Source organism: Salmo salar, chromosome 18 (genome assembly GCF_965601325.2).
Source record: "Salmo salar chromosome 18, fSalSal1, whole genome shotgun sequence".
NCBI classification, from domain to species: domain Eukaryota; kingdom Metazoa; phylum Chordata; class Actinopteri; order Salmoniformes; family Salmonidae; genus Salmo; species Salmo salar.
This window is the reverse complement of record NC_138308.1, coordinates 16,967,048-16,992,712: the sequence shown is the minus strand read 5'-3', so window position 1 is coordinate 16,992,712 and position 25,665 is coordinate 16,967,048. Positions and strand designations below refer to the sequence as shown.

The 25,665-nt window shown below is 44.0% G+C and overlaps 2 protein-coding genes across 2 annotated transcripts; both read right to left on the bottom strand.

The window, feature by feature from the left end:
• Positions 1–806: 806 nt before the first annotated feature.
• Positions 807–12,065, bottom strand: LOC106576956 (nuclear valosin-containing protein-like). Its single transcript, XM_014154528.3, has 24 exons — positions 11,891–12,065; positions 11,591–11,659; positions 11,381–11,451; positions 11,223–11,275; positions 10,959–11,049; positions 10,803–10,863; positions 10,388–10,633; positions 10,144–10,279; positions 9,733–9,809; positions 9,321–9,455; positions 9,063–9,164; positions 8,835–8,952; positions 8,315–8,459; positions 7,852–8,206; positions 7,475–7,693; positions 6,676–6,780; positions 6,508–6,570; positions 5,923–6,042; positions 5,719–5,818; positions 5,412–5,518; positions 5,219–5,295; positions 3,642–3,730; positions 3,320–3,417; positions 807–1,279 (listed from the first exon to the last, which is right to left on the bottom strand). The coding sequence occupies exons 2-24, from the start codon at positions 11,645–11,647 to the stop codon at positions 1,235–1,237; spliced, it is 2,670 nt and encodes an 889-aa protein (XP_014010003.1). The 5' UTR covers positions 11,648–11,659; positions 11,891–12,065; the 3' UTR covers positions 807–1,234.
• A 1,443-nt stretch (positions 12,066–13,508) lies between these two features.
• On the bottom strand, positions 13,509–14,201 carry LOC123728793 (uncharacterized protein C8orf88-like). The gene has a single exon (XM_045701756.2). It carries the CDS (start codon positions 14,077–14,079, stop codon positions 13,690–13,692), a length of 390 nt encoding a protein of 129 aa, XP_045557712.2. The 5' UTR covers positions 14,080–14,201; the 3' UTR covers positions 13,509–13,689.
• Positions 14,202–25,665: the final 11,464 nt, after the last annotated feature.

Below are 25,665 nucleotides of genomic sequence, written 5' to 3'. Positions count from 1 at the left end.
AGTCCACAATTCCTGGAAGCTGATAACATCCCAGTTTTTCCATGGCCTGAAATTATAGACGACTGTGCTTCCAATTTTGTGGCAACAGTTTGGGGAAGGCCCTTTCCTGTTCCAGCATTACAATGCCCCTGTGCACAAAGCAAGGTCCATACAGAAATGGTTTGTCGAGATCGGTGTGGAAGAACTTGACTGGCCTGCACAGAGCCCTGACCTCAATCCCATCGAACACCTTTGGGATGAATTTGAGCAGACTGCGAGCCAGACCTAATCGCCCAACATTAGTGCCCGACCTCACTAATGCTCTTGTGGCTGAATGGAAGCAAGTCCCCGCAGCAATGTTCTGACATCTAGTGGAAAGCCTTCCCAGAAGAGTAGAGGCTGATAGCAGCAAAGGGGGGAACAACTCCATATTAATGCCCATCATTTTGGAATGATATGTTCAACAAACAGGATCTCTAGCTACAAAATTTTACAAATCTCTTGGTAACGTGACCGAACTCCAAGCAGATTCAATATCTAAGTATTTCTGATTCACAGCAGGATATTCATACTCGTAAGTGGACTTGTAATTATTCTGAAAATAAATGCTTGCAAATCTCATTGAATATATTAATGTCAAGTTACAAGTTTGCAACCATTAAATCTCTCACACAATACAAACTTGCAAAATTAAATTACACATTTGAATAATCGTACTTGCAACCACAACATTCAAACTCATGTCATTATAATCCCATATCAATGAGAACAAATTGATTAAAAACACTATCATACATCTCCATGTTTTCAATAAAACAGTCAATACATACAGTAATACATTTTTTACTTAAATTCACATGGTTTACATTTTTCTTTTATACGAATATAAACATGTCTTAATGTGGTTTGGATTAGAAAACAGCAATCCAAAATAGTCAATATGTCTTGATATCTACTCCCAAAAACTCAAAACCTCTCCTGGCTGACATGAAGTCCTGTGATATGCAGAGAGATCATTGGTCACGAGTACTGAAGTACATCTTTGTGGAAGGGAGGGGGTGAGAGCCAAGGGTGTAAGTGGACACCGCACTGTATTGAATGCATGCATGTATTCCGCTGGTAAATCTTTGCCGAGTTAACCTTTGAAACATCACTCGGAGTTTGGACTCGTATGATAAATGTTTATTGTAGATTGAGATAAAGGCCTTCTTATCAGCATTGATATCCTTCATTCTGAAGGACTGGTCAAATCCTCTCACCTTGTAAGAGATTCCTTTAGCTGCTCGTACATACGCTGGTCCTATAGAAGGGGAAATGAAGAGCATTTGTGTGAGTCATTCAAAATCCTTACATGCTTTGTTTGTAGTTTTAGACTTGTTCAGTCTCTTCCTCTTTGTAGTGAAGCCTAAAAAAAGGGACCCTGCTCCTATCTACAACCAATCACACAAACTAACACCATACAACTGGCAAGTAAAAGCACACAACTTCATTGTCTGACTAGACCCGGTTTACTTTAGGCTTAATTTATTATTACGTTAGCATGCAAATAGGGATGCAAATAGTAATGGTGGAACAGTTAGTTCCCCAGTGACCAGAAACCCCTGAGGCTGTGTGGGAACCTACATGTTTCTCATCCTTCTAGACCTATCTGCTGCCTTTGATACTGTGAACCATCAGATCCTCCTCTCCACCCTCTCCGAGTTGGGCATCTCCGGCGCGGCCCACGCTTGGATTGCGTCCTACCTGACAGGTCGCTCCTACCAGGTGGCGTGGCGAGAATCTGTCTCCGCACCATGCGCTCTCACCACTGGTGTCCCCCAGGGCTCTGTTCTAGGCCCTCTCCTATTCTCGCTATACACCAAGTCACTTGGCTCTGTCATATCCTCACATGGTCTCTCCTATCATTGCTATGCAGACGACACACAATTAATCTTCTCCTTTCCCCCTTCTGATAACCAGGCGGCGAATCGCATCTCTGCATGTCTGGCAGAAATATCAGTGTGGATGACGGATCACCACCTCAAGCTGAACCTCGGCAAGACGGAGCTGCTCTTCCTCCCGGGGAAGGACTGCCCGTTCCATGATCTCGCCATCACGGTTGACAACTCCCTTGTGTCCTCCTCCCAGAGTGCTAAGAACCTTGGCGTGATCCTGGACAACACCCTGTCGTTCTCCACTAACATCAAGGCGGTGACCCGATCCTGTAGGTTCATGCTCTACAACATTCGCAGAGTACGACCCTGCCTCACACAGGAAGCGGCGCAGGTCCTAATCCAGGCACTTGTCATCTCCCGTCTAGATTACTGCAACTCGCTGTTGGCTGGGCTCCCTGCCTGTGCCATTAAACCCCTACAACTCATCCAGAACGCCGCAGCCCGTCTGGTGTTCAACCTTCCCAAGTTCTCTCACGTCACCCCGCTCCTCTGCTCTCTCCACTGGCTTCCAGTTGAAGCTCGCATCCGCTACAAGACCATGGTGATTGCCTACGGAGCTGTGAAGGGAACGGCACCTCCGTACCTTCAGCCTCTGATCAGGCCCTACACCCAAACAAGGGCACTGCGTTCATCCACCTCTGGCCTGCTCGCCTCCCTACCTCTGAGGAAGCACAGTTCCCGCTCAGCCCAGTCAAAACTGTTCGCTGCTCTGGCACCCCAATGGTGGAACAAGCTCCCTCACGACGCCAGGACAGCGGAGTCAATCACCACCTTCCGGAGACACCTGAAACCCCACCTCTTTAAGGAATACCTAGGATAGGATAAAGTAATCCTTCTAACCCCCCCCCCCCCTTAAAAGATTTAGATGCACTATTGTAAAGTGGTTGTTCCACTGGATATCATAAGGTGAATGCACCAATTTGTAAGTCGCTCTGGATAAGAGCGTCTGCTAAATGACTTAAATGTAATGTAATGTAAATGTAATGTTTAACATAAGCATTTCGCTGCACCTGCTGTAACACATACAAAAATCGGTGTACGCAACAAATAAATTAAAGATTATATTTTTGACAATGCAGTGTTTACTGATGGGGACAAGAAAAACTGGTTCATCTGGCAGAGATTAAAGACAGCTGGGAGGGGGGGGGGGGCAATCATGTGCTAACCTACGTCATTATTAATTACCACATACAAAATGCTGCTCCCAATGACAACTGAGGCAAATCAAAACAAGCCACTACCAGACACTCTGGATTCTGGGGACTTAACTAAATACTTAAGACGTCTCTAATTCCTAACCATTGATACGTGTCAGACTGTCTACAGGGATTCAGGGTTTGGCTACATGCATTTCTTTCAGTCTGTGCTTCTGTGCAGTCATTTGTCCACGTCCCAATGCAGCTCACCTTTTTAGACACAGACGGCCGTACTTTCTTGAAGGCGTCCTCAAAGTTCTGCTTGCTGACCCTGATGTCGGCCACAGGGCCGTTAGAGTAGCTGTGACCTGAGGGGTTAATAAGTACAGACTCAGATGGAGAGGAAGTGGACTGACAACCCTGGTGGAGGATACTGTACAATTACTACGACCTTGGGTATGGTACTTATCTTGCCGTAGAAAGTGTAAACAGAAATCCATCTTGATAAACGGCAGACATGAAATGTATGGGAGCAATCAACCAACGTTGCAGTGTTCTGTTAAAGAGTCAAAAGTCTATAGGCCAGTATTACCTGTGTAAGATGGGTTGGGTTGGGTCAGGAGGTAGGCTCTCAGAGCATTGACAGAGGCTTCCCTCACCAATGCAGACAGGTCTGCCCCACTGCATGAAACAACAAACACACAATATTCACTCTGTTGAAGGCTCTACGGGAACATCTGTAAGGTTGTGATTTGGTCAAAGAGTACAGTTCTGCAATCAAAAGGGTCTGCCCTGCCCCTGTGGTTGTTTCGAGCGAGCCACGCATGCACTCCCTCTCCCCAGCCCCCACTGGGCACTCAGTGGATGACGAGAAGAAAAAATAATTGTGTTCTGATTGCAAACTTTTAAAAAATGCAATAGGGTGTAAAAACTGTTTTTAAAAGCAACAACAGTTGAGAAGAGGGCCTCTGCTTTCTGGAGGCATGATATTTATTTCTCAACTCCCAATACTGAGCACTCTAGCACCACTACACAACCAAAGTCATTGATATTGCGTAGAGATAAGGTGAGCGGGAAGCAAGAGAAGGCCATTGGCGGTGATTGCATAGGCCTATAGTGACATCATTGGGTAGTATGCTGCAACGTTTAGGTCATTCAATTTACTGTTAGATTAATCAGTTATACAGGTAACTAGCAATATATTCTATTTAGCCATCTGGGTAATGAGTTTTGAGTTTCCAATTCCTTAGACGGTGGATAGGCCATACGACTGTTGAATAGCCAACTACCCCAGCCCTCCCCCTCTCCCAAAGACTATCTGCATGGACTCTATTCCCATCCTCACCACTCAGCCACTCTTCACATTCACGCATACTGACATATACTCTCATTACCATGCACGCACCACATATGCTGCTGTCTTGATTGATTGATTGATTATAGTGATAAATATTACCATTCGTTGCTCCTATATTGTTTATTCAGATTATTAGTATTTATCCTGCTACATGTACATCCCTTCCTGAAAAAATAAATTCTCCAGTACCCCTGCACATTGTATTAACGGTACCCGTACTGCACTGACCTGTATAGAACTACATTCTCTTGTTCATTTTATTTATTCTCTCACGTTTCACCTGTTTTATTTCTTATATTACTACCTCAATTGTGCATCGTTGGGAAAGAGCTCGCAAATTAAGCATTTCACTGTGCTGTATTCTAGGCATGTGACAATAAAACTTGTAACTCAAATTAGCCCCAAATGAATTAGCCTGTGTGATATTAGTACACTAAGATGTAAGCAAATTCATCTCTATTGAACAGGAGACTGATTCTGGAGCCCCATTTTGATATAGCAACAATAGCCTAATTGTCATCTCAAAATGTATGAATAATCTTGAATGATGCAGTCCTGCTGCTTGGACATGTTAGTATGATTATTAAAGAAATAAAGTTGTTTTATCCATCTCAGTAGCACTGGGAATGATTATACAAGAGGATTACTCGTTTTTTCTATTGCGTGACCCCTCAACAGCATTTGGGTGCGACCAAATCATGGGCTGGTGCCACCAACTGAAAATGTTAGTGGCAGCAATGGCAAAGGGTTAGTCTGGAGCTCTGTAGGTTAAGATTGATTCTGCTCCTTCCTTCCTTCTCTGGGACACTCACGTGAAGCAGTCACTGCGCACGTCATGGGCCATCTCCTCCAGACTCACATCCTGCTCCAGATGAGGCCTGCTGCCCCCCTATGAGACACAATCATGAAACAACCCTTCTCACAGCAACACTAACTAACTAAGACATTATACGAGGCTCATGGACCGTCAAATTGTGAGCTTCTATCCATGGCATTCCACGTTACCTTGGTGATGGTGAGTAAGATGGCGTGCCGGTCTGATGGAGGTGGGAGGCCCACATACAGGATCTTGTCCAGACGGCCTGGTCTCAGCACAGCAGGGTCAATGATATCTACAGGGACAGCGTCAACCATGGTGAATAACATCACAGATTTGAATAGTAGCTTCACATAAGCATAAAAAAAACACAAATAAACTGTACATGCGTCAACATAAACCATAAACCAAAACATTGAAAAATAATCTCCCCCATGTTTTGCGATTGGTGAATATCTATGTCAACGAGGGAGTGAAATGATGCGAGGAGCCCACCTGGTCTGTTGGTAGCCGCCATGATGAAGACCTGCCGCCGGGTCTCCAGTCCGTCCATCTCAGTAAGCAGCTGGTTGACCACACGGACACTGGCTCCAGACTGAGGACACACCGCCACCATCAACCTCATGTCAACAATAGTATTCTCATCATCATCATTCACCTGCATTTCACTCAGATGGTGACCCTCAGATCGCTTCTCACCTCATGCCCGGAGCGGCGGGGGCACAGTGCATCGATCTCGTCGAAAAAGATGACACAAGGGGCAGAGTTCCGTCCTCTCTGGAACACCTGTCGCACGGCCCGCTCGCTCTCTCCCACATACTGAGGAGCAAGAGACGCGAAGCTGTGTAACTCATGTCGAAACGCACAGCTCGAAAAACAGACACGCACATGTCAAACCTACATAATGCTAAATTAATCATTCAGGCCCCCAGAATCAAAGTCTGTTTCACGTTATATAAAGTCAGTGGGCATGAGTTAGGCCATTAAAATGCATCCAGGTGATTTAGGAGTGTTACCTCACAGTGTGAAGGGTCTGATATAATGCCTACTAAGGGTATAGATAGGACTAAAGGTAACTGAGCCCTCGCCAACTAAATGATGCACAGGGCTGTTGGATCACTTGTGCTTACTGTCTGTGAGAACGCAATGATTTCAGTGGGGCACTTCAGTTACAAATAGAATTTCAGCAGATCTACCAACACAGAGTTCATATTACCGGGCAACGTGTCACAGGGCAAAGTCATGTCGAGGCATTCCAGGAATCTGTATAGCTGAATGACTCACCATGTTCAGCAGCTCTGGCCCCTTGACAGAGATGAAGTTAAGTCCTGACTCATTGGCAACAGCCTGAAATCGGAGACGCACAGCACGGTATACTGTTGTAACTGATGAATTACTAAACCACCACAAGCCTTCAACATTCCACTTATTTTAGCAGCTGGCAAATAGTACCTTGGCCAGCAGGGTCTTTCCACAGCCGGGAGGCCCAGCTAGCAACACCCCTGCAGGAGCACTGAGACCCAGGGCTTTGAACTGCTCAGGAGAACGCACAGGGGCCTGAGGACACACACACACAATACACACACACACTGCCCTTATTCATCTAAGCTGCACAATGCCAGTATTCATTCTGAAGTCGACAAAGTACGCCCTACGATCCAGTTTGAATCTGGATGAGTTGGGAGTTAGATAGCGCCGACAGAAATACAACGTTAATGGCACATTGTAAATGTTATAGATTAACTCGGGGACCACTGCCATTGACAGTGTACATTGACTGACACATCATGCTGTTGTTAAATTAACCTGAAGAAAACCTATGGTTCCTTGTGTTGCTACTTATTCAACCATAGCAGTCGAGTCAGGTTTCCTTACCAACAACATGGTAGTCTATTATATATGGCTAAGTTCCCACAATCAACCACTGTTGTTCTGAATGACATGCTCCAATCACACAACAGGTATAGTATATTTCCTAATGACAAAATACTTCTAGGGTGGGAACAATTGTTGTATGGTGTTAGGCTTTTGGAATAAATAGTTCATGTCTTAACCGTGATAGAGGTGGATATTTTTTTTTCTATGAGCTTAAATGCTACGAGAGAAAAGGAACTGGTCAATTATTATTTTCCTGACCACGTGACCTGAACAGAAGAAACTCCTGGCCCAAATTATAATCCAAGTCCAAATCCGTATGTTGTTTTGCAGTGGCTAACACTGAGCCCAACATATCAGATAGAACAATACCCACCAGGATGGCCATGGTGAGCTCTTCGCGGATGTCATGCAGGGCCCCCACGTCCTCCCAGGTGACGTCTGGCACCGTGGCGAAGCCTTCACGCTTGGCAGAGGGTTGTACGCTGGCCAGGGAACCCTGGAAGTCTGACATGAGGATGCACAGGCCAGCAAGCTGCTCCTCAGACAGCGTCTCACTGCTCTTCAGCAGGGACAGCAGGCGACACAGCTCCCCCTGGTGGTAAAGACAGAAGTGGAACATTCTCACACCACTGACCATCAAGGTGGGATGTTCACCAGATTCAGAGGGAACAGTGGATCCAGTACTATGTACAGCATACTGCCCTAGTGAAAAACACAGCTAGTATACATTGATGGAGTCATATATATCACCCTGAAGGTTGTCTCAGTAGCCAGAGGCAGCTGCTGGTTGTCTCCCTGTGGTACGTGGCTAAGGTCTGTCATCTCCTGGATCACTGTGTCTGCTGAGGCCTGGAATCTCTCTGGGCCCTGTGGGAGAAGACCTGCGCCCTGAGGCCCCTCGGACTCTGCTCTCTCCTCCGCCATGGGGACCAGCCCCTGGTTCTTGTCCTGCCTCTCCAGCAGGACCCTGTTGACGGCGCTCATGGCGGCCTCGCGGCACAGCGCCATGAGGTCAGCTCCCACGTACCCCGGGGTAAGACGCGCCAGCTGCCGGTAGTCAAAGTCCTCAGGGAGCTTCAGCTTCCGACACAGGGTCTTCAGAATTCTAAGAGCAGGAATCAACACACGGTGGGTAACATACAGTCGCAACACAAGAGCTAGCAACCACATTAATGTCAACACCACTATTATTATAGGAGACAAGCCCACTCACCTGAGACGAGCTGCTTCATCAGGTATCCCCAGACAAATTTCTTTGTCAAAGCGTCCAGCCCGGCGCAGCGCTGGGTCCAGAGAGTCTGGCCGGTTGGTGGCACCAATAACCATCACCTGGGCTGTGACAGCTAATGAGTTCAGGTCTGGAGAACCACATAGATGACAGAGTGAAGGGAAGATTAACGTCATCCAATAGTACCAGAGAAGGTGAACTGATAATCTCCCAACCCTGCCAACAAAATATATTCAATTGATTTCGTCATCTTAAGTACTCAAAGGAGATATTCCTATCAAAAAAAATATAGATGTATTGTAATCATCAACTCAAAAGTCATGAAATCAACATGATGTGTTGCACTAGCATACATCCCGTGAGTCCCGTATGACTCAGTTGGTAGAGCATGGCACCTGCAATGCCAGGGTTGTGGGTTCGATTCCCACGGGGGACCAGTACGAATGAAAAATGTGTGCGCTCAGTCGCTCTGGACAAGAGAGTCTGCTAAAATGACATCTCTCACCATCCATGCAGGTGAGCAGCTGAGCAACAATCCGTCTCTCCATGTCCTTGGAGGCCACCTCTCGTTTAGGAGTGATGGCATCAATCTCATCAATGAACAGGATGCAAGGGGAGCTGGTCTGCAAGGGTAACAGGACCAGAATGGTTAGTTTGAGCGAGCTGTCCTTGAGGGAACATTCTTATAAAATGTGTAGTAGCTCGTCTGTGGAGACTCAGGAGTGACACTTACCACAGCCTGCTCAAACAGCTCTCTCAGCTTCTGCTCAGACTCCCCTGACACCCCAGACACCAGCTCTGGCGCCGACACCTTCAGCATGGGCAGCTCCATCTCCTTAACACAGAGGGAAATGAATGAGTCTTTTTCACCTAGAAAAAAACTTGTCTAAATTAGGAAATTAGGAAAAATGTGGAAGATTAGTGAGGAAAAATAATCTCTATATGTAAAGTGGGATACCATCATATACATATGGCCACCATCCAGACTCACCCCAGCCACAGCCTGGGCCAGCAGGGTTTTTCCACAGCCAGGGGGGCCATGGAGCAGGAACCCCCGTGGAGGGACCACCCCCAACTGCTGGTACACCTCTGGGTGACGCATATGGATCAGCAGCTTGCACACCTCCTTCAGTGACAGAGAGCCAGACAAGAATTCAATCTACAAGCCATTACGGTTCAGTGCATGTTCAGCAGGATACAATGTTAAAAAAAAAAATAACATTTTCAAACGGGAAATGAATAGGAGTATTCTTATTGGACAAGTTCACGTATGAGATCGTCTGCTTCCTCCCGTTTCGTGCATACCGAATACAACCCTGGATACATCTAAATGAGATTTGACAGCTAAGAAAACTGACAACACTAAAACTGACAAAACAAAGATGTAAATGTAACAAGCGTACCGTCAATGTGTCCTCATTGCCTCCAACATCTTCAAACTTTAATGTTGAATACTGTAGTTCAATGGATTTGGTCCTCGCTAGAACGATCAGAGAAAAACTTGTAGTTTACAAAACACAAACCATTCTGACTTAAAGTGATACTGTAAAACAGGGTATTCAAATCTTACCCTACGAGGTCAGGACTACTGCTGGTTTTCTGATCAACTTGATATTTAATTGCACCCACCTGGTGTCCTATGTGTAAATCAGTCCCCGATTAGAGGGGAAGAATGCCAAAAAAAGCAGTGGAACTGGCTTTGTGGTCCAGATTTGAATTTGAGGGCTGTTTAGTTTATATTGTTTGCATCCTTGACTGGCTACAATGTTAAAGTTCTTAAACATCAGCAAAGCAAGGTGGGAAGCAGCCTTTACCTTTCTTGTTCATGATACTGGCCTCGATGTCACCATCATTGCCCTTTGACGCTCCCTCTTTCCGCCGTTTAGATTTTTTAAATTTGCCTTTTTTTGGTGTCTTCTCAGGCTCAAGCATTGAGACATCTGTCTGCTTCTGGTGAAGTCAATATAAGCATTCAAATTGTTGTAGCAAATTGTGAGACAAAGAGAGATGTAGTCATCCACCACTGACAAAAGACACCATAGGAACTGTGAGACATACATTTCCTGCAGGACAGGCTGCCTCCTCTTCACACAGGTCAATGAGGATGCTGTCATGCTCCAGGCCTCTGCCCTTGTCTATGAACCAGCCCCCTGCAGACACCTTGGTACCAACACTCTGAGGGGTGGACTGAGCCTCAGGGGCAGGGCTGTCTGATGCAGACTTGTCCCTCCTGGGAGATGCCCCACTCTCTGGGTTCCCCTTCTTGTACAGGGACATCAGGGAGTTATTCATGAGGTTGATGAGCTGTTAAGGAATAATCAGAAGGAAAAACAAGTTGAATCTATTAGCGTATTGTTCTGAAGCTCTGTGGCATGTATTATATTACAATGACTCACATGGTAATAAGCAACACATAAGGATGGTAAACCTGACAAATGAATGCTATGGAAAGAGGTAGTAGAGAATGATGTACCGGTTGTTCGGGAAGGTCCTCATCACTATCAGTAGTGTCATCCAAGTTACTGCTGCCATCCCTGTAAAAGACCAGAATATGCACTGTATAATCACTCAACTCAGAGGCATTTACAAATCAAAACAAAAGATTATGAGCAGATGGCGTGGCCCTTACCCAGCATCCTTCTCACTATGTCTGGCTCTCTTGGCCAAGTGCTTGTTCTCCAGATCATTCAGTCCAGATTCATCGCATATCACTCCATGGACTGAAGGTGTAAAAATGCACATGGAATTGTAAGATCTGGTTTGTTCTTGGAGAAACTGGCTAACATGCTTTAATGACAAGTGAAATAATCGGCAGATGCATTGTAGCTGAACTACCCAAAATGCCATGTGCAGTCAAATGATAAATGAGGTACTTGTATCAGTTTTTACACACTCTTTTCCACCTGAATCCTGAATGCAGTCTTGTTTCGCCTGCCATAGTCCATTCTGAGGAAGACACAATATTAAGCTGTGTGCATAAACCCTGAAGGTTTTCAGAAAAGCAAGGCTGTAGAAAGAGTACAGGGGGAAATTATGATAAATCAAACTCACCTGTAGAGTCTCTGAAGCTCGTGTGCCATTGAAGTAATGTCAACATACTGGCCACTCTGGTTACTCAAATACTAGCAGACAAAATTGAACAGATCCAATACAGTAACACATTACTGTAAATTATGTTAGCTAGCGTGTTACAAAATAGGAATCAGTCAATATGACAGGCGACAGTTGGTGGATACTGTCAATAACTAGTCTAAAATGTACCTGCTCAACTCTCTGTTTGAGTCGGTTGTCCACTCCGCAACGTCTGTTATTCATCATGTCTCCTGTCACCTGCAACATTAACTAGCGTTAGTTTATCTCGGGAAGAAATATATATTTACCAGTAGCTAGAGTAGTATAGCTAGATGAAACCGGTATATTTACCTCAGTGGGATGAAAGGGGAAGTATGTGCAGACGTTAATGTCTCTAGCAGTGTGATGCTAGCTAATAGTGTCGCTATACCATAGGATTGTCTAAGCGTATGTACTCTAAACAGATAACATTTAATTCTAGGCACGTACCTTTTGTAATAATCGTACATAGCAGTTGATGAACAAGCAAAGACGATTGTAGATAACAGATCGAAAGTATTTACAGTTAGCACGAGTTCGTACTCCACGTGAAACTACAGATTTTTATACGGAGCTGTCCATGATGTTGCCTGTTCGAAATTGTGGACAAATGCCAGAAGCAGAGGATTCTTCAACTTATTCAACTTTATACAATTGATATCTCATACTGGTAGAAATCACGCATGTTTTATAATCAGAATAAATATGGGTGGACTATTTGCAAGTTAACATCAGAACAACTATTTTATTTTATTTTAAATACAAATGACAAATATCAGGCACAAATATGTATTATACAAATGATCAGCGATGAACAATTTACCCCACTACGTCAAACATGTCTAACACAAAACAAAACACAGGTAAAAACTAGAAATATTTTAAATACATACAAAAAAATGTAAAAGTGCAATTGCATTCACTCAGAATTTGTTTTCATTATAACGATTTCATCAGGACAGCTTTGAATTTCTGACTGGGACCTTCGTGACACAGAAATAAGGTCAGAGATATTCGAGTAAGGAGGAGATAGAAATCCCAGTAGCCAATGAACGTATAACGCCCCCCAGCACACTGTTGACCAGTGGCTTTTACGTTGTCATGCTGCGTCACGTGGTTGCTAAGCCTATCGTCACGCAATCTCTTCTCAAAATCAGGGAATGACAACGTATGTAAAGTCACGATTCCAAAGCTATACAATATTATAGATAGCAAGTTAATCATCTATTGGAAAATATGTGTAATGTTGTACTTATTGTTGACAATATTATTTTGTATTTTTAGCTAGTGCCCAAATGACTCCTATTCACTCATTGGCTGCGTTTCAAACTCAAAGTAGACAGCCCTCAACATTGAATTACGTTTAACATCGTCACATCCGAGTGTACCTTAAATGTATTTTTATTTTTTATTTATTTTATTTTATTTATTTTTTCTTCAATGGGGGAATACAGACATGTTATGCAGCAGGCAGTAGCCTATACTTCAACATTCAGTTAGTTGATATAAGTCAATAATCAAACTTCAGTAACAATATCAAACCTAAAACACCTATACTCCAACATGGGGCGGCAGTGTAGCCTAGTGGTTAGAGTGTTGGGCCAGTAATCGAAAGGTTTCAAGTTTGAATCCCCGAGCTGACAAGGTACAAATCTGTTGTTCTGCCCCTGAACAAGGCAGTTAACCCACTGTTCCTAGGCTGTCATTGAAAATAAGAATTTGTTCTTAACTGACTTACCTAGTTAAATAAAGGTAAAATAAATATCAAAAAGTGAAAGGGTTAAATGAATATAGTGTTTGTCTTGGAGGTCGTTGTAAGGTTATTCAATGGCCTCCACTGAGGCGTTATTAGTATTATGCCATATGTTAGCATTAAGGCACATCATTCAACCACTCATTATTATTTTAGACGGAAGCACACAATTTAAAACATGTAGGTTACGGTACATTTTCAGGTTTGTGTCCACCATGAACCAACATTTGTCAAAGGAACAAAAAACTAAAAAATGATACCCTTCGCTTACAACTCTCATGGTCATGGCCGTTTATGATCTGAACCCTATCGGCCCTGGTCAAAAGTAGTGCACTAAATACGACATATTTGGGACGCATCCCATGCCTGTGGTGTTCTGGGCTCAACTGGGATTTTTTTGTTGTTGTTGGTATATCACTCAATGGCAGAGCAAGTTGTAGTGGTGTGTGGGTTGAAAAGCAGCAGCAGCAACCAGACTTCCCAGCTCCATGTTAGCCTAGGCAAACATTTCATTGTTTTCATCAGACCTCTTCTCCAACCTTGGCACACCAGGTTCTCTCGCCTTTTCCAAAACAACAGGATGTTCTGGTAAGAAGTCCGGTTTTCTTTTGGCAATGGGGGAACTGGCCAGTTGAATCAGGAAGTCTCTAGTGTAAGATATCCTCACTTTAGTTGGGGTGGAGTCTTTTTGTAGAGTCTGAGTTTGGAGATGGAGGATTTCAAAAAACTGTTCCACTCCAATACTGTTAATTGTTTTTTCTCCTGCTTGTCCACACACAGATGGCTCAGCATTTCTAAAGCAGGGGTCCTGGTCAGTGCTGCAGCGCCGCAGTGGTCTGGCTGGCTGCAGGTGCTTCTGTAAGATCCGCCTCCTTGACACCTCCATCCTGACCCTGTATGTTCGGCGACACACGGGTTCCTTCCCTTCCGAGAGATGCCACACTGATACCTTAATGTCCCTTGCCCAAGCGAGGGAGAGTGATGATCAGAGAGGCAATGTCCTTGGCGGAAATCTTGAAGTTGAGTTTAAAAACAATCAACCTAAAGCTATTAATGTACCTAGTAAGCTAACTTATCTAGCTACAGTTACCCATAGCTGGCAAGCTAGTTTTATAGTTTGGTAATTTATTCCAATACATTTCAGAATTGCAAAAAATATGTTTGTGAATCTAGCAACGTTTTATAGACTTCTCACAATGAGACCAAGCCAATTTGCCAACGCTAAAATCAATGTATATATATATATATATATAGCAAGCTAGCTTCATTCTTTTTTATGCCATGGCAAAAATGCAGCCTTGTTGATTACATTTGACACTTCACAGCCACGAGTTTGACATGTGACTACAGATCGCATTGAATTGTGGGTCATATCAACCTCGCAAGTGACCAAAGTTGTTCACTCGCTCTCTCGAGCTAAATTGAGGGCTGAGGGGGCAACGTTAGTGAATTGGACCTCCACTTAAAATGGCAATCAAACTGCATCCGACGGGGATCCCCCGAGGGAAAGTAGATAGCGCAAGGGCTGAGGGGGTAAAATAAGTGCTTGGACTGCAGCCTGTGAAGGAGAGTGCTCCTTGCACCATAATCACACAGAATGCACCGCGCGGCCCTTTGACATAGCATGGACAACGTACACAATCTGCGTTAATACGATTCCACTGGAGTTTCCTATCCCCTCAGAAGTAACGATTCCACTGAAGTTTCCTATCCTCAGAAGTATCTCTGATAGCACGGGACCCTTTTTATATTTTCTATCTAGAGTCCTACCCCCGTTGAAGTTAAGTTAGGTAAGGGTTAAGGTTAGGGTTTGGGATATGGACGTCCCAATGATTCGTGATAGAGGCCATGTAAAGTAAGCAGTGTACAAGCTTGGCAAATAAAGTATTTCCATATCTATCAACATGTTACTTTCACTGAGAATATTTGCCTAGCTGTAGGTTTCTGGCCATGGAAGAGGGGCAAAAATAGTATCTGTGGTTATTTGTAAATTAGATTGTGTCATGAAGGCAAGTTCACACATTTTAAAAACGTTTAAAAAAAATAGGATTACAATTTGTTTTAGATGAACACTAGCGACTAGTAAATCTACTAATAATAGCCTATTCCATTTTTTTGCGGATTGTCTTTAATAATATAGGCCTAAACCTACACTTGTTGCTTGTGAGCTCTCATGTGCAATTGGCCTATATGACATCTTTATGACACCTCCAGATCTTATCTGATAGGCCATAAATCAAGTGCACATCTGAGAGCGCACCAGGCCGTCTAGAATTTTCTACTAACTTTAGCTGGCATATAACACACTCTTACAGTAATAGTAACATGTACCTCATACTCATAATAATAAATACAACTATGCAATAATTACAGTAACTGGCACATATGTACTTGGAGGATGACATAATTTAGCCAAACAACCAACAGGTAAACAATGCTAGCATCAGGTGTAAACTAATGGCAGCACCAACATGTTACAGATGTAACACAATCCCTATCATAAGCAAATCTTACCCTGTAATCAGCATAAACAATCCCAGACAATAAAAAAGCCAAATTTACATTGCGGATGCATGCACAACACTTCTAGATCAAGAGCCAATTTATGCTTGATTCCACAATGTGGTTGAAGGCGCCGTATGGATGGTGTGACGCGATGTCTGAGCTTCTGGAGGCACGGAGAGGCCGAATTGAGCTCCATACCGCATCGCCGTGTGCCTCTCAAAGTTTGTAACAATGCAGAGGGCTCTATATAGCTCCGCATTGACATGATTGGTGACGGTAGGTGAGGGCAGAAGGTCCTGTCTAAACACAAACTGACTTCCTTGTCTGTGCCTATGATTGTGTTGCATCACAGTCCTCGCTGTTCCATTCAGTGTATTTTTATCTGTTTTTTACATTTAATTTTACTGCTTGCATGAGGTACTTGATGTGGATTTAAGTTCCATGTAGTCATGGCTCTATGTAGCACTGTGTGCCTCCCCCTTTTCTGGACTTGGGGACTGTGAAGAGATCTCTGGTGACATGTCTTGTTGGGTATGCATGGTGCATTCAACAAGTCAATACCTCTCACAAATACAAGTAGTGATGAAGTCAATCTCTCTCCCATATTATTAATGTTAGCTCTCTGTGTACATCCAAGGGCCAGCTGTGCTGCCCAGTTCTGAGCCAATTGCAATTTTCCTAAGTCCCTCTTTGTGGCACCTGACCACACAACTGAACAGTAGTCCAGGTGCGACAAAACTAGGGCCTGTAGTACCTGCCTTGTTGATAGTGTTGTTAAGAAGGCAGATCATCACTTTATTATAGACAGACTTCTTAGCTACTACTGCATCAATATGTTTTGACCATGACAGTTTACGATCCAGGGTTACTCCAAGCAGTTTAGCCATTTGAACTTGCTCAATTTCCACATTATTCATAACAAAATTTAGTTGAGGTTTAGGGTTTAGTGAATGATCTGTCACAAATACAATACTTTTAGTTTTAGAAATATGTAGGACTAACTTAAAGCTTGCCACCCATTCTGAAACTCACTATAGCTCTTTGTTAAGTGTTGCAGTCACTTCAGTCACTGTAGTAGCTAACGTGTAAAGTGTGGAGTCATCCGCATACATAGACACATTGGCTTTACTCAAAGCCAGTGGCATGTCGTTATCGTTCGTAAAGATTGAAAAAAGTAAGGGGCCTGGACACCTGCACTGGGGAATTCCTGATTCTACCTGGATTATGTTGAGAAACAGAAAGTTCAAATATTTGTTTTCCCAATAAATTCACGCAGTATTGAGATTTGTTTGCTAAGCATAGACACCTTATTCCTGTAATTCTCCGCAATCAAACAATTGATGCATTGGAACTCCGGATTGTCAATATTGTCCCGGACAAGAGTGTAATAAACACAGCTTCTACAGTGCTGGATACATTTGTTAGCTATTCCAGGCGACGTGGGCTCCATTGCAACCTAGCTAGTTGGTAGCAGGTGTTGAGACAGGTATCCGAGATCTTGAGTTCCAAAGTTTTCAGCGTCGAGTCAGTGTCCCCCTGAGTGGCGCAGTGGTCTAAGGCACTGCATCTCAGTGCTAGAGGTGTCACTACAGACCCTGGTTCAAATCTAGGCTGGTTCACAACCGGCCGTGATTGGGAGTCCCATAGGGTGGCGCACAATTGGCCCAGCGTCGTCCGGGTTAGGGTTTGGCCGGTGTTGGCTGTGATTGTAAATAAGAATTTGTTCTTAACTGACTTGCCAGCAGCTGGCAGGAAAACACAAGAAGCACAATAAGGGGCTCTACTGATCACAAATTGTAATCACACTCACTCACACACTGGAAATAAGCACTTTCCTTTAGATTGTGCTATTGCGAGCGTTCCCTTCGGGAGTCTGGCTTGCTGTGTTTGTGGGCGGAGTGTGGAGTAAACTGAGTTTTTCACTCTGGGATAGATCTCCAAGTCACTGTCATCTCAAAAAGAACCCCTACAGGAGGTCTGCTCTGGGGAACTTGAGGCCCTCCATACAGGTCCCAGTGACTCAGGTAAGCCAAATCAACCGCGACACCAGTACCAAGGAGGTCATTGATGAGATCCTGACCACTTTTAAGGCCGAAATGACAAAAGTGGAGTCCTCAACCTATATTGGTACGAGGTCTTCTGACGAGTCCCTTGCAGCTTGTCTGTTCGTGGATGGCATGTTAACAAATCTGGATGCATTTTCGATCTCGATTCTTCGGAAACTTCTCCGCAACTCTCCCCTGCAAAGCGGAGTACCAACAGTGCGACCTCTACAAGTATAATTGCAACTATCGAGAGGATTTCCAGCGAAGACTTCCAAGTCCCAGGACACTGAGGCTGTGACTGATGTGCTACTTACATCTGCCACCAGGTTACCCACATCAATATCCTCTCTCACCTCAGAGCAACTGTCTTTCACCATTTCCCTGAATGTGGAATCTGAAGCCACTGACACAGTAGAGACATTTGTCACCGATACGAAATGTATTGTACAGTCCGCAGAGCATTCCGCAACAAAGGCACAGTCTTTACCCGTTGCGCTCAGAATCAAGCAAAGATTACAGGATAAGATGCACAACTTTTACATCTCACAGACAGAGGTCAAGCCACATGCCAAGCAGAAGAGCCTTCAGAGCGAGGTGCAACCATGGGTGCTCCTGTTTTGATCCGAAGCTCTCCTGGCTCCAGTAAAAGTGAGCCTATGCTACAGGCGGTGAGCCCATGCTACAGCTGCTCTGGTGTTGTAGAGGTCAAAGTGAGAGTTCCAAACCAATGATGGCTATTACAGGCCCTGTGATGAGTCCGTTTATTGAGAATAGCACCAAAGCGGTCATCAGCCAGATTCTACTCTTACATCATAAGTCAGAAGTGTCGAAGGAAGAAGGATGGTCATCCTCTGCTGGGAAGAGGACATCTCAGGAGTAGCTAGTAGCAGCTGAATTTGTGGATTATACACAACATGACCAAAGGTATGTGGACACCTGCTCGTCGAACATCTCATTCCAAAATCATGGGAATTAATATAGAGTTGGTTGCTCCCTTTGCTCCCTTTGCTGCCATAACAGCCTCCACTCTTCTGGTAAGGCTTTCCACTAGATGTTGGAACATTGCTGCAGGGACTTGTTTCCATTCAGCCACAAGAGCATTAGTGAGGTCGGGCACTGATGTTGGGAGATTAGGCCTTGCTCGCAGTCGGCGTTCCAATTCATCCCAAAGGTGTTCGATGGGGTTATGATCAGGGATCTGTGCAGGACAGTCAAGTTCTTCTACACCGATCTTGACAAACCATTCTGTATGGACTTCACTTTGTGCACGGGGTTCATTGTCATGCTGAAACAGGAAAGGGTCTTTCCCAAACTGTTGCCACAAAGTTGTAAGGACATAATCGTCAATAATTTAATTGTATGCTGTAGCGTTAAGATTTCGCTTCACTGGAACTAAGAGGCCTAGCCCAAACCATTATCCCTCCTCCACCAAACTTTACAGTTGGCACTATGCATTCGGTAAGGTAGCTTTCTCCTGGCATTCGCCAAACCCAGATTCGTCCGTCGGACTGCCAGATAGTGAAGCGTGATTCACCACTCCAGAGAACGAGTTTCCACACTCCAGAGTCCAATGGCGGCAAGCTTTACACCACTCCAGTCGATGCTTGGCATTGTGCATGGTGATCTTAGGCTTGTGTGTGGCTGCTCGGCCATGGAAACCCATTTCATGAAGTTCTCGAAGAACAGTAATTTTGCTGATGTTGCTTCCAGAGCCAGTTTGGAACTCAAGTGTTCCAGTTTGGAACTCAGTGTTGCAATCAAGGACAGACGATTTATATGCTGTGTGCTTGATTTTATACACCTGTCACCAACGAGTGTGGCTGAAATAGCAAAATCCACTAATTTGAAGGGGTGTCCACATACTTTTGGCTGTGTAGTGTATCATGGTCTGGCTAAAGAATATATCTGCATCTAGGTCCTCCTCTTTACAGACTTTCTGTGATTCCTCAAATTCAGTTATTGGTGCGATTTCGAATGAGGACTTTCAGAGGAAAGCCATTCAACGAGTGGGACGAAGTCCTCATCAAGTCAATAAACATTTTCTCAACTAGTGGGGTCAGAGGCAGACAATCTGATTTTCATATTTTGCGGGGTACCCCCACCACTTCCTCTATGAGTACAGACACAACAGCCTTTAATATTGTTTGAACCATAGTGGATGGTGTGAAAAGAATGTTTCAGGCCACAGAGTCCTCTGGTACTTTAAGGCCTACAGTCACTCTGCTTCTCCAGGGTTCAAAAGATTCACCGACGTCATGCACAGACTCACAAACTATTGTTGTGTCGGAGATTAAGATTTGGTCTGTAGCACAAACTATTTTTAAGCGTCTACAGAGAATGCTGGGGGGGGGGGGGGGGGGTTGTTTCTCAGCATAAGAAGCCAGCTGTCAAGTTCCTACTGATTCTGCTTTCAAGAGACTGGAGGAATGGCCCAGGGGACAGTTGTCCCATCAACTTGTCGAAGAAATTCAGAACCTAATTATAAAACACAAACAACTATTTATGATGGAATCAGTGGCAGCTGGCAAAAGTGTCTCAGACACTGTCCTATCGACATTTTCAACGAGGCAAAAACAATAGGTGGCACGTGCTTAAGGCCAAGGGAAGCTTTCCCTAAAGTAATTTGCCAAAATTACTGTATATAGCCTAAATAGCTTTCTCCTGTCTATACAGAAATAAATATAATAATTCAAAATAGGCTACTTCACCAGAAAGCATGATTTGGCCACAGAGGATAATTAGCTAATTAAAAAAAATAAGCTATGGATTGTTTAAATCACATAGCCTACAGTTGGAAGGGCTTACAGTTTGGGCAGAGTGAGCAGAAAATACCAAATAGATTCATGTTGAGTTGCGACTGTGAGTGAAAAGCAGAGAGACCCAGCCAGGCATAACGCAATATTTAAAAATACAATCACGGGAAAACAGTTTGGAAAGCAAAATGGCTATTGCTGTAAATAAAAGACAATGAAAAGACTCCAATCTGTCTTTCAATTGTCACGTCCTGACCAGTGAAAGCGGTTGTTTGTTATTATAGTTTGGTCAGGGCGTGGCAGGGGGTGTTTGTTTAGAGTGTTTCGGGGTTTGTTGGGCTATGTTCTTGTTAGTCTATTTCTATGTTAGTTCTAGTATGTCTATTTCTATGTGGTGTTTATTGGGTTGACCTTCAATTGGAAGCAGCTGCTCCTCGTTGCTTCTAATTGAAGGTCCTATTTAAGATGGGTGTTTTTTCTATGGGATTTGTGGGTAGTTGTTTCCTGTTTTGTGTTCGTGCACCTGACGGGACTGTTTAGTGTTGTTTGTTGTTTTTGTATACGTGTTTCTTTTGTTTTCCTTCTTTAATAAAATAAGAAGATGAGTTTACATGTTCCTGCTGCGTTTTGGTCAAATCCCTACGACACCCGTGACATCAATAAAATAAATTCTCAACTTTATTGAACGAAAAGTAGCCCATCTTATTAGCGCTAGTATTTGTACTTGTATTTATTATGGATCCCCATTAGCTGCTGCCAAGGCAACAACTACTCGTCCAGCAAAATGAAGGCAGTTATACAATTTTTAAAACATTACAATACAGTCACAGATTTCACAACACACTGTGTGCCCTCAGTTCCCTGCTCCATCACTACCACATATCTACAATACAAAATCCATGTGTACGTGTGTGTACAGTGCGTAATTGTGAGAGTTCAGTGCCCACCTGGAAGAAGACAACACGACAGCACCCTCCTTTGGGGAATGGTACTCAGTGTAAAGCGAATTAGCATACAGCTGGGCCCACTAATTGCTTTGTGTCTTCCTCTTTTTAGATGTGCCAAGAGACGAGCTGGCGGAGGATTGGGAGTAGAGACGGGGACCTGTGAGGATGTCAGTTTTTCCTACCTCAGAGAAAGCTTATGTGACTGGGCACTTTGTCTCTCTGTTAACCAAGGCAGGCTTTAGGGAGAGAGAAGTGTTCCTCCTGTAACTGTCATGGGTAGACTGTAGTCTAAGACCGGAGTAGCCGTTTGTTGTTTTGCTTTCCCTTTTTGGCCACTGCCTTTTGGTCAACGGCTTAGTTTGTTTCTTTGTTTTGTTACGCTGGTGTTTCAGCGTAGGACGTTCCCTGTACTGGAGTTATTTTGTGGTGTGAAAGAAGACGTGTTTTAGTAAACGATAGAAAAGGAACCACAACCACTGCCTCTGGTCTGTTCATTTTATGCCTCCTGTGTTAGGATGCTTTGGGCAAGCTGATCCATTGGGCTGCTTCACAGTCCCCTCTGTTCCATAAGGTGTATGGTTTTTTTAAAATAAAATGTTACTGCTTGCGTCAGTTACTTGATGTTGAATAGAGTTCCATGTAGTCATGGCTCTATGTAGTGCTGTGCACCTCCCATAATCTGTTCTGGACTTGGGGACTGTGAAGAGACCTTGTGGGGCATAGGTGTCCCAATAGTTCAAACAGACCGCTCGGTGCATTCAACATGTCAATACCCCTCATAAATACAAGTAGTGATGAAGTCAATCTCTCCTCCACTTTGAGCCAGGAGAGATTGACATGCATATTTTTAATGTTATCTCTCTGTGTACATCTAAGGGCCAGCTGTGCTGCCCTGTTCTGAGCCAATTACAATTTTCTTAAGTCCCTCTTTGTGGCACCTGACCACATGACTGAACAGTAGTCCAGGTGTGACAAAACTAGGGCCTGTAGAACTTGCCTTGTTGATAGTGTTAAGGTGGAGAACATCGGCCATATCCGCAGTGAGTGTGCATATTCACTGTCTTTATCATTGGGTCAGTGCCACTTTTGTTAGTTTTTGGACAATACATTTCTTCCTCCTGGTTAGATGGATGTCATATTGTATTTGTGTCTCCCCTTTTCGTACGTGCAAAGTAGGTTATCCTATAATTTTTGTCTTATTAAAAAAGATTCTGCTATTGTCTCCCGTCATAATTTTTTTTAGCATGAAATGAGTTTAAGAAAGGTCAACATTTTCCTATAGCCTAGACCTACTCCACGCCACTAAGCGCTGCATTGAACGGTCTTATTTGCTAACAGTGAATAAGTAATATTAGCCTAAATTATGACTATCCAATCTAATCATCACATTAGTGACTCTGGGTCAGTTGTGGGATGATGAATCCCAAATTACAACCAGTAGGCCTATAGGCTAAACGCAGAAAACATTTAAAAAAGCATTAAGGCTCATGCAACAGAGCAGAACATTTAGCTTAAAATGTTGCTAAACTATTATTTCTTCACATTTATACAGTGCCTTCGGAAAGTATTCTGACCCCTTGACTTTTTCCAAATTTTGTTACGTTTTTATTCTAAAATGAATTGAAATAACTTTTTCTCAGCAATCTACACATAATACCCCATTATGAGAAATAACTATTTACATAAGTGTTAAGCACCTTTGCTATGAGACTCGAAATTGAGCTCAGGTGCATCCTGTTTCCATTGATCATCCTCGAGATGTTTCTACAACTTGATTGGAGTCCCCCTGTGGGAAATTCAATTGATTGGACATGATTTGGAAAGGCACACACCTTTCTATATAAGGTCCCACAGTTAGCGGTGTATTTCAGAGCAAAAACCAAGCCATTAGGTCAAAGGAATTGTCTGTATAGCTCTGAGACAGGATTGTGTCGTGACACAGATCTGGGGAAGGGTACCAAAAATATTCTGCAGCATTGAAGGTCCCCAAGAACACAGTGACCTTCATCATTCTTAAATGGAAGAAGCGGGGTGTGGTCGACAGTGTGTACCTCATCTCTCCTGTCACATCAAACATTGCCATGCTCTGATCCCATATCTCCACATAGTTTTGCAAACAGGTGTGCGTGATGTAGTTTACAATCGAAGTTACCTGCTGCATATCTCTGAGTTCTGCGCTCAGCTCTTTAGCCGATTACTGAGGCCTGTCCGCCATCCCGCCATAGATAGGAGCCCCATTCGATCCATGGAATCTGTTTTTCGTCAATATAGCCACGCAGCACACTGAACATCCGCTGTGAGACAGAACAATAAATAAACTCAGCAAAAAAAAGACGTCCTCTCACTGTCAACTGCGTTTATTTTCAGCAAACTTAACGTGTAAATATTTGTATGAACATAAGATTCAACAACTGAGACATAAACTGAACAAGTTCCACAGACATGTGACTAACAGAAATGGAATAATGTGTCCCTGAACAAAGGGGAGGGGGGGGTCAAAAGTAACAGTATCTGGTGTGGCCACCAGCTGCATTAAGTACTGCAGTGCATCTCTTTCTCATGGACTGCACCAGATTTGCCAGTTCTTGCTGTGAGATGTTACCCCACTCTTCCACCAAGTCACCTGCAAGTTCCGGACATTTCTGGAGGGAATGGCCCTAGCCCTCACCCTCCGATCCAACAGGTCCCAGACGTGCTCAATAGAATTGAGATCCGGGCTCTTCGCTGGCCATGGCAGAACACTGAAATTCCTGTCTTGCAGGAAATCAAGCACAGAACGAGCAGTATGGCTGGTGGCATTGTTATGCTGGAGGGTCATGTCAGGATGAGCCTGTAGGAAGGGTACCACATGAGGGAGGAGGATGTCTTCCCTGTAACGCACAGTGTTGAGATTGCCTGCAATGACAACAAGCTCAGTCCGATGAAGCTGTGACACACCGCCCCAGAGCATGATGGACCCTCCACCTCCAAACTGATCCCGCTACAGAGTACAGGCCTTGGTGTAACGCTCATTCCTTCAACGATAAATGCGAATTCGACCATCACCCCTGGTGAGACAAAACCGCGACTCGTCAGTGAAGAGCACTTTTTGCCAGTCCTGTCTGGTCCAGCGACGATGGGTTTGTGCCCATAGGCGACGTTGTTGCCGGTGATGTCTGGTGAGGACCTGCCTTACAACAGGCCCACAAGCCCTCAGTCCAGCCTCTCTCAGCCTATTGTGGACAGTCTGGGCACTAATGGAGGGATTGTGCGCTCCTGGTGTAACTCGGGCAGTTGTTGTTGCCATCCTGTACCTGTCCTGCATGTGTGATGTTCGGATGTACCGATCCTGTGCAGGTGTTGTTACACGTGGTCTGCCACTGCGAGGACGATCAGCTGTCCGTCCTGTCTCCCTGTAGCGCTGTCTTAGGCGTCACACAGTACGGACATAGCAATTTATTGCCCTGGCCACATCTGCAGTCCTCATGCCTCCTTGCAGCATGCAGATGAGCAGTGACCCTGGGCATCTTTCTTTTGGTGTTTTTCAGAGTCAGTAGAAAGGCCTCTTTAGTGTCCTAGGTTTTCATAACTGTGACCTTAAATACCTACCATCTGTAAGCTGTTAGTGTCTTAACAACCGTTCCACAGGTGCATGTTCATTAATTGTTTATGGTTCATTGAACAAGCATGGGAAACAGTGTTTAAACCCTTTACAATGAAGATCTGGGAAGTTATTTGGATTTTTACGAATTATCTTTGAAAGACAGGGTCCTGAAAAAGGGACGTTTCTTTTTTTGCTGAGTTTATTTCCTCGTAAATAGCATCCCCCGACATGTAGCGAAAAAAATAAATAAGTAAATGTAGGGGCTTCTCGGCCCTCACCGCTAACGTTTCCTCTTGATTTCTAGCTATAACATCAATTCTTAGTTTCACAGTGTTATCTGACAAAGGTATTGAAGTGAGTTCCTGTGCCTCTGCCTCATCACACATTGTTTTAACCATATCAATTCCGGATGGTAATATCAGTCTCTGCAATAGTGTGTGGTTTCATAGCATAGTGGGCTTCCATTCACCGTGGGAATGATTCAAGTGCAATGGTCAAGTGTTTTTCTCCCCATGATCTAATGGCGCTCTCTGTTTGAGTTTTAACTTTTAGTAAATTTTCATTTAGATTTTAAGGCTAACCACATTACAATGATTTTGAGAGACAAAGACTATTATAATAAAAACATTTTTTGTACCA

Bases quoted from the DNA above. Each gene is read 5' to 3' on its own strand.
- LOC123728793 (XM_045701756.2), bottom strand. From the start codon at position 14,079: ATGGAGGTGTCAAGGAGGCGGATCTTACAGAAGCACCTGCAGCCAGCC.
- LOC106576956 (XM_014154528.3), bottom strand. From the start codon at position 11,647: ATGATGAATAACAGACGTTGCGGAGTGGACAACCGACTCAAACAGAGA. The intron at 6,781-7,474 runs GTGGGTATTGTT...GTGTGTCCTCAG, and splicing joins AGCTCACCATGGCCATCCTG to GCCCCTGTGCGTTCTCCTGA. The intron at 3,418-3,641 runs GTAATACTGGCC...TTAACCCCTCAG, and splicing joins ACCCAACCCATCTTACACAG to GTCACAGCTACTCTAACGGC.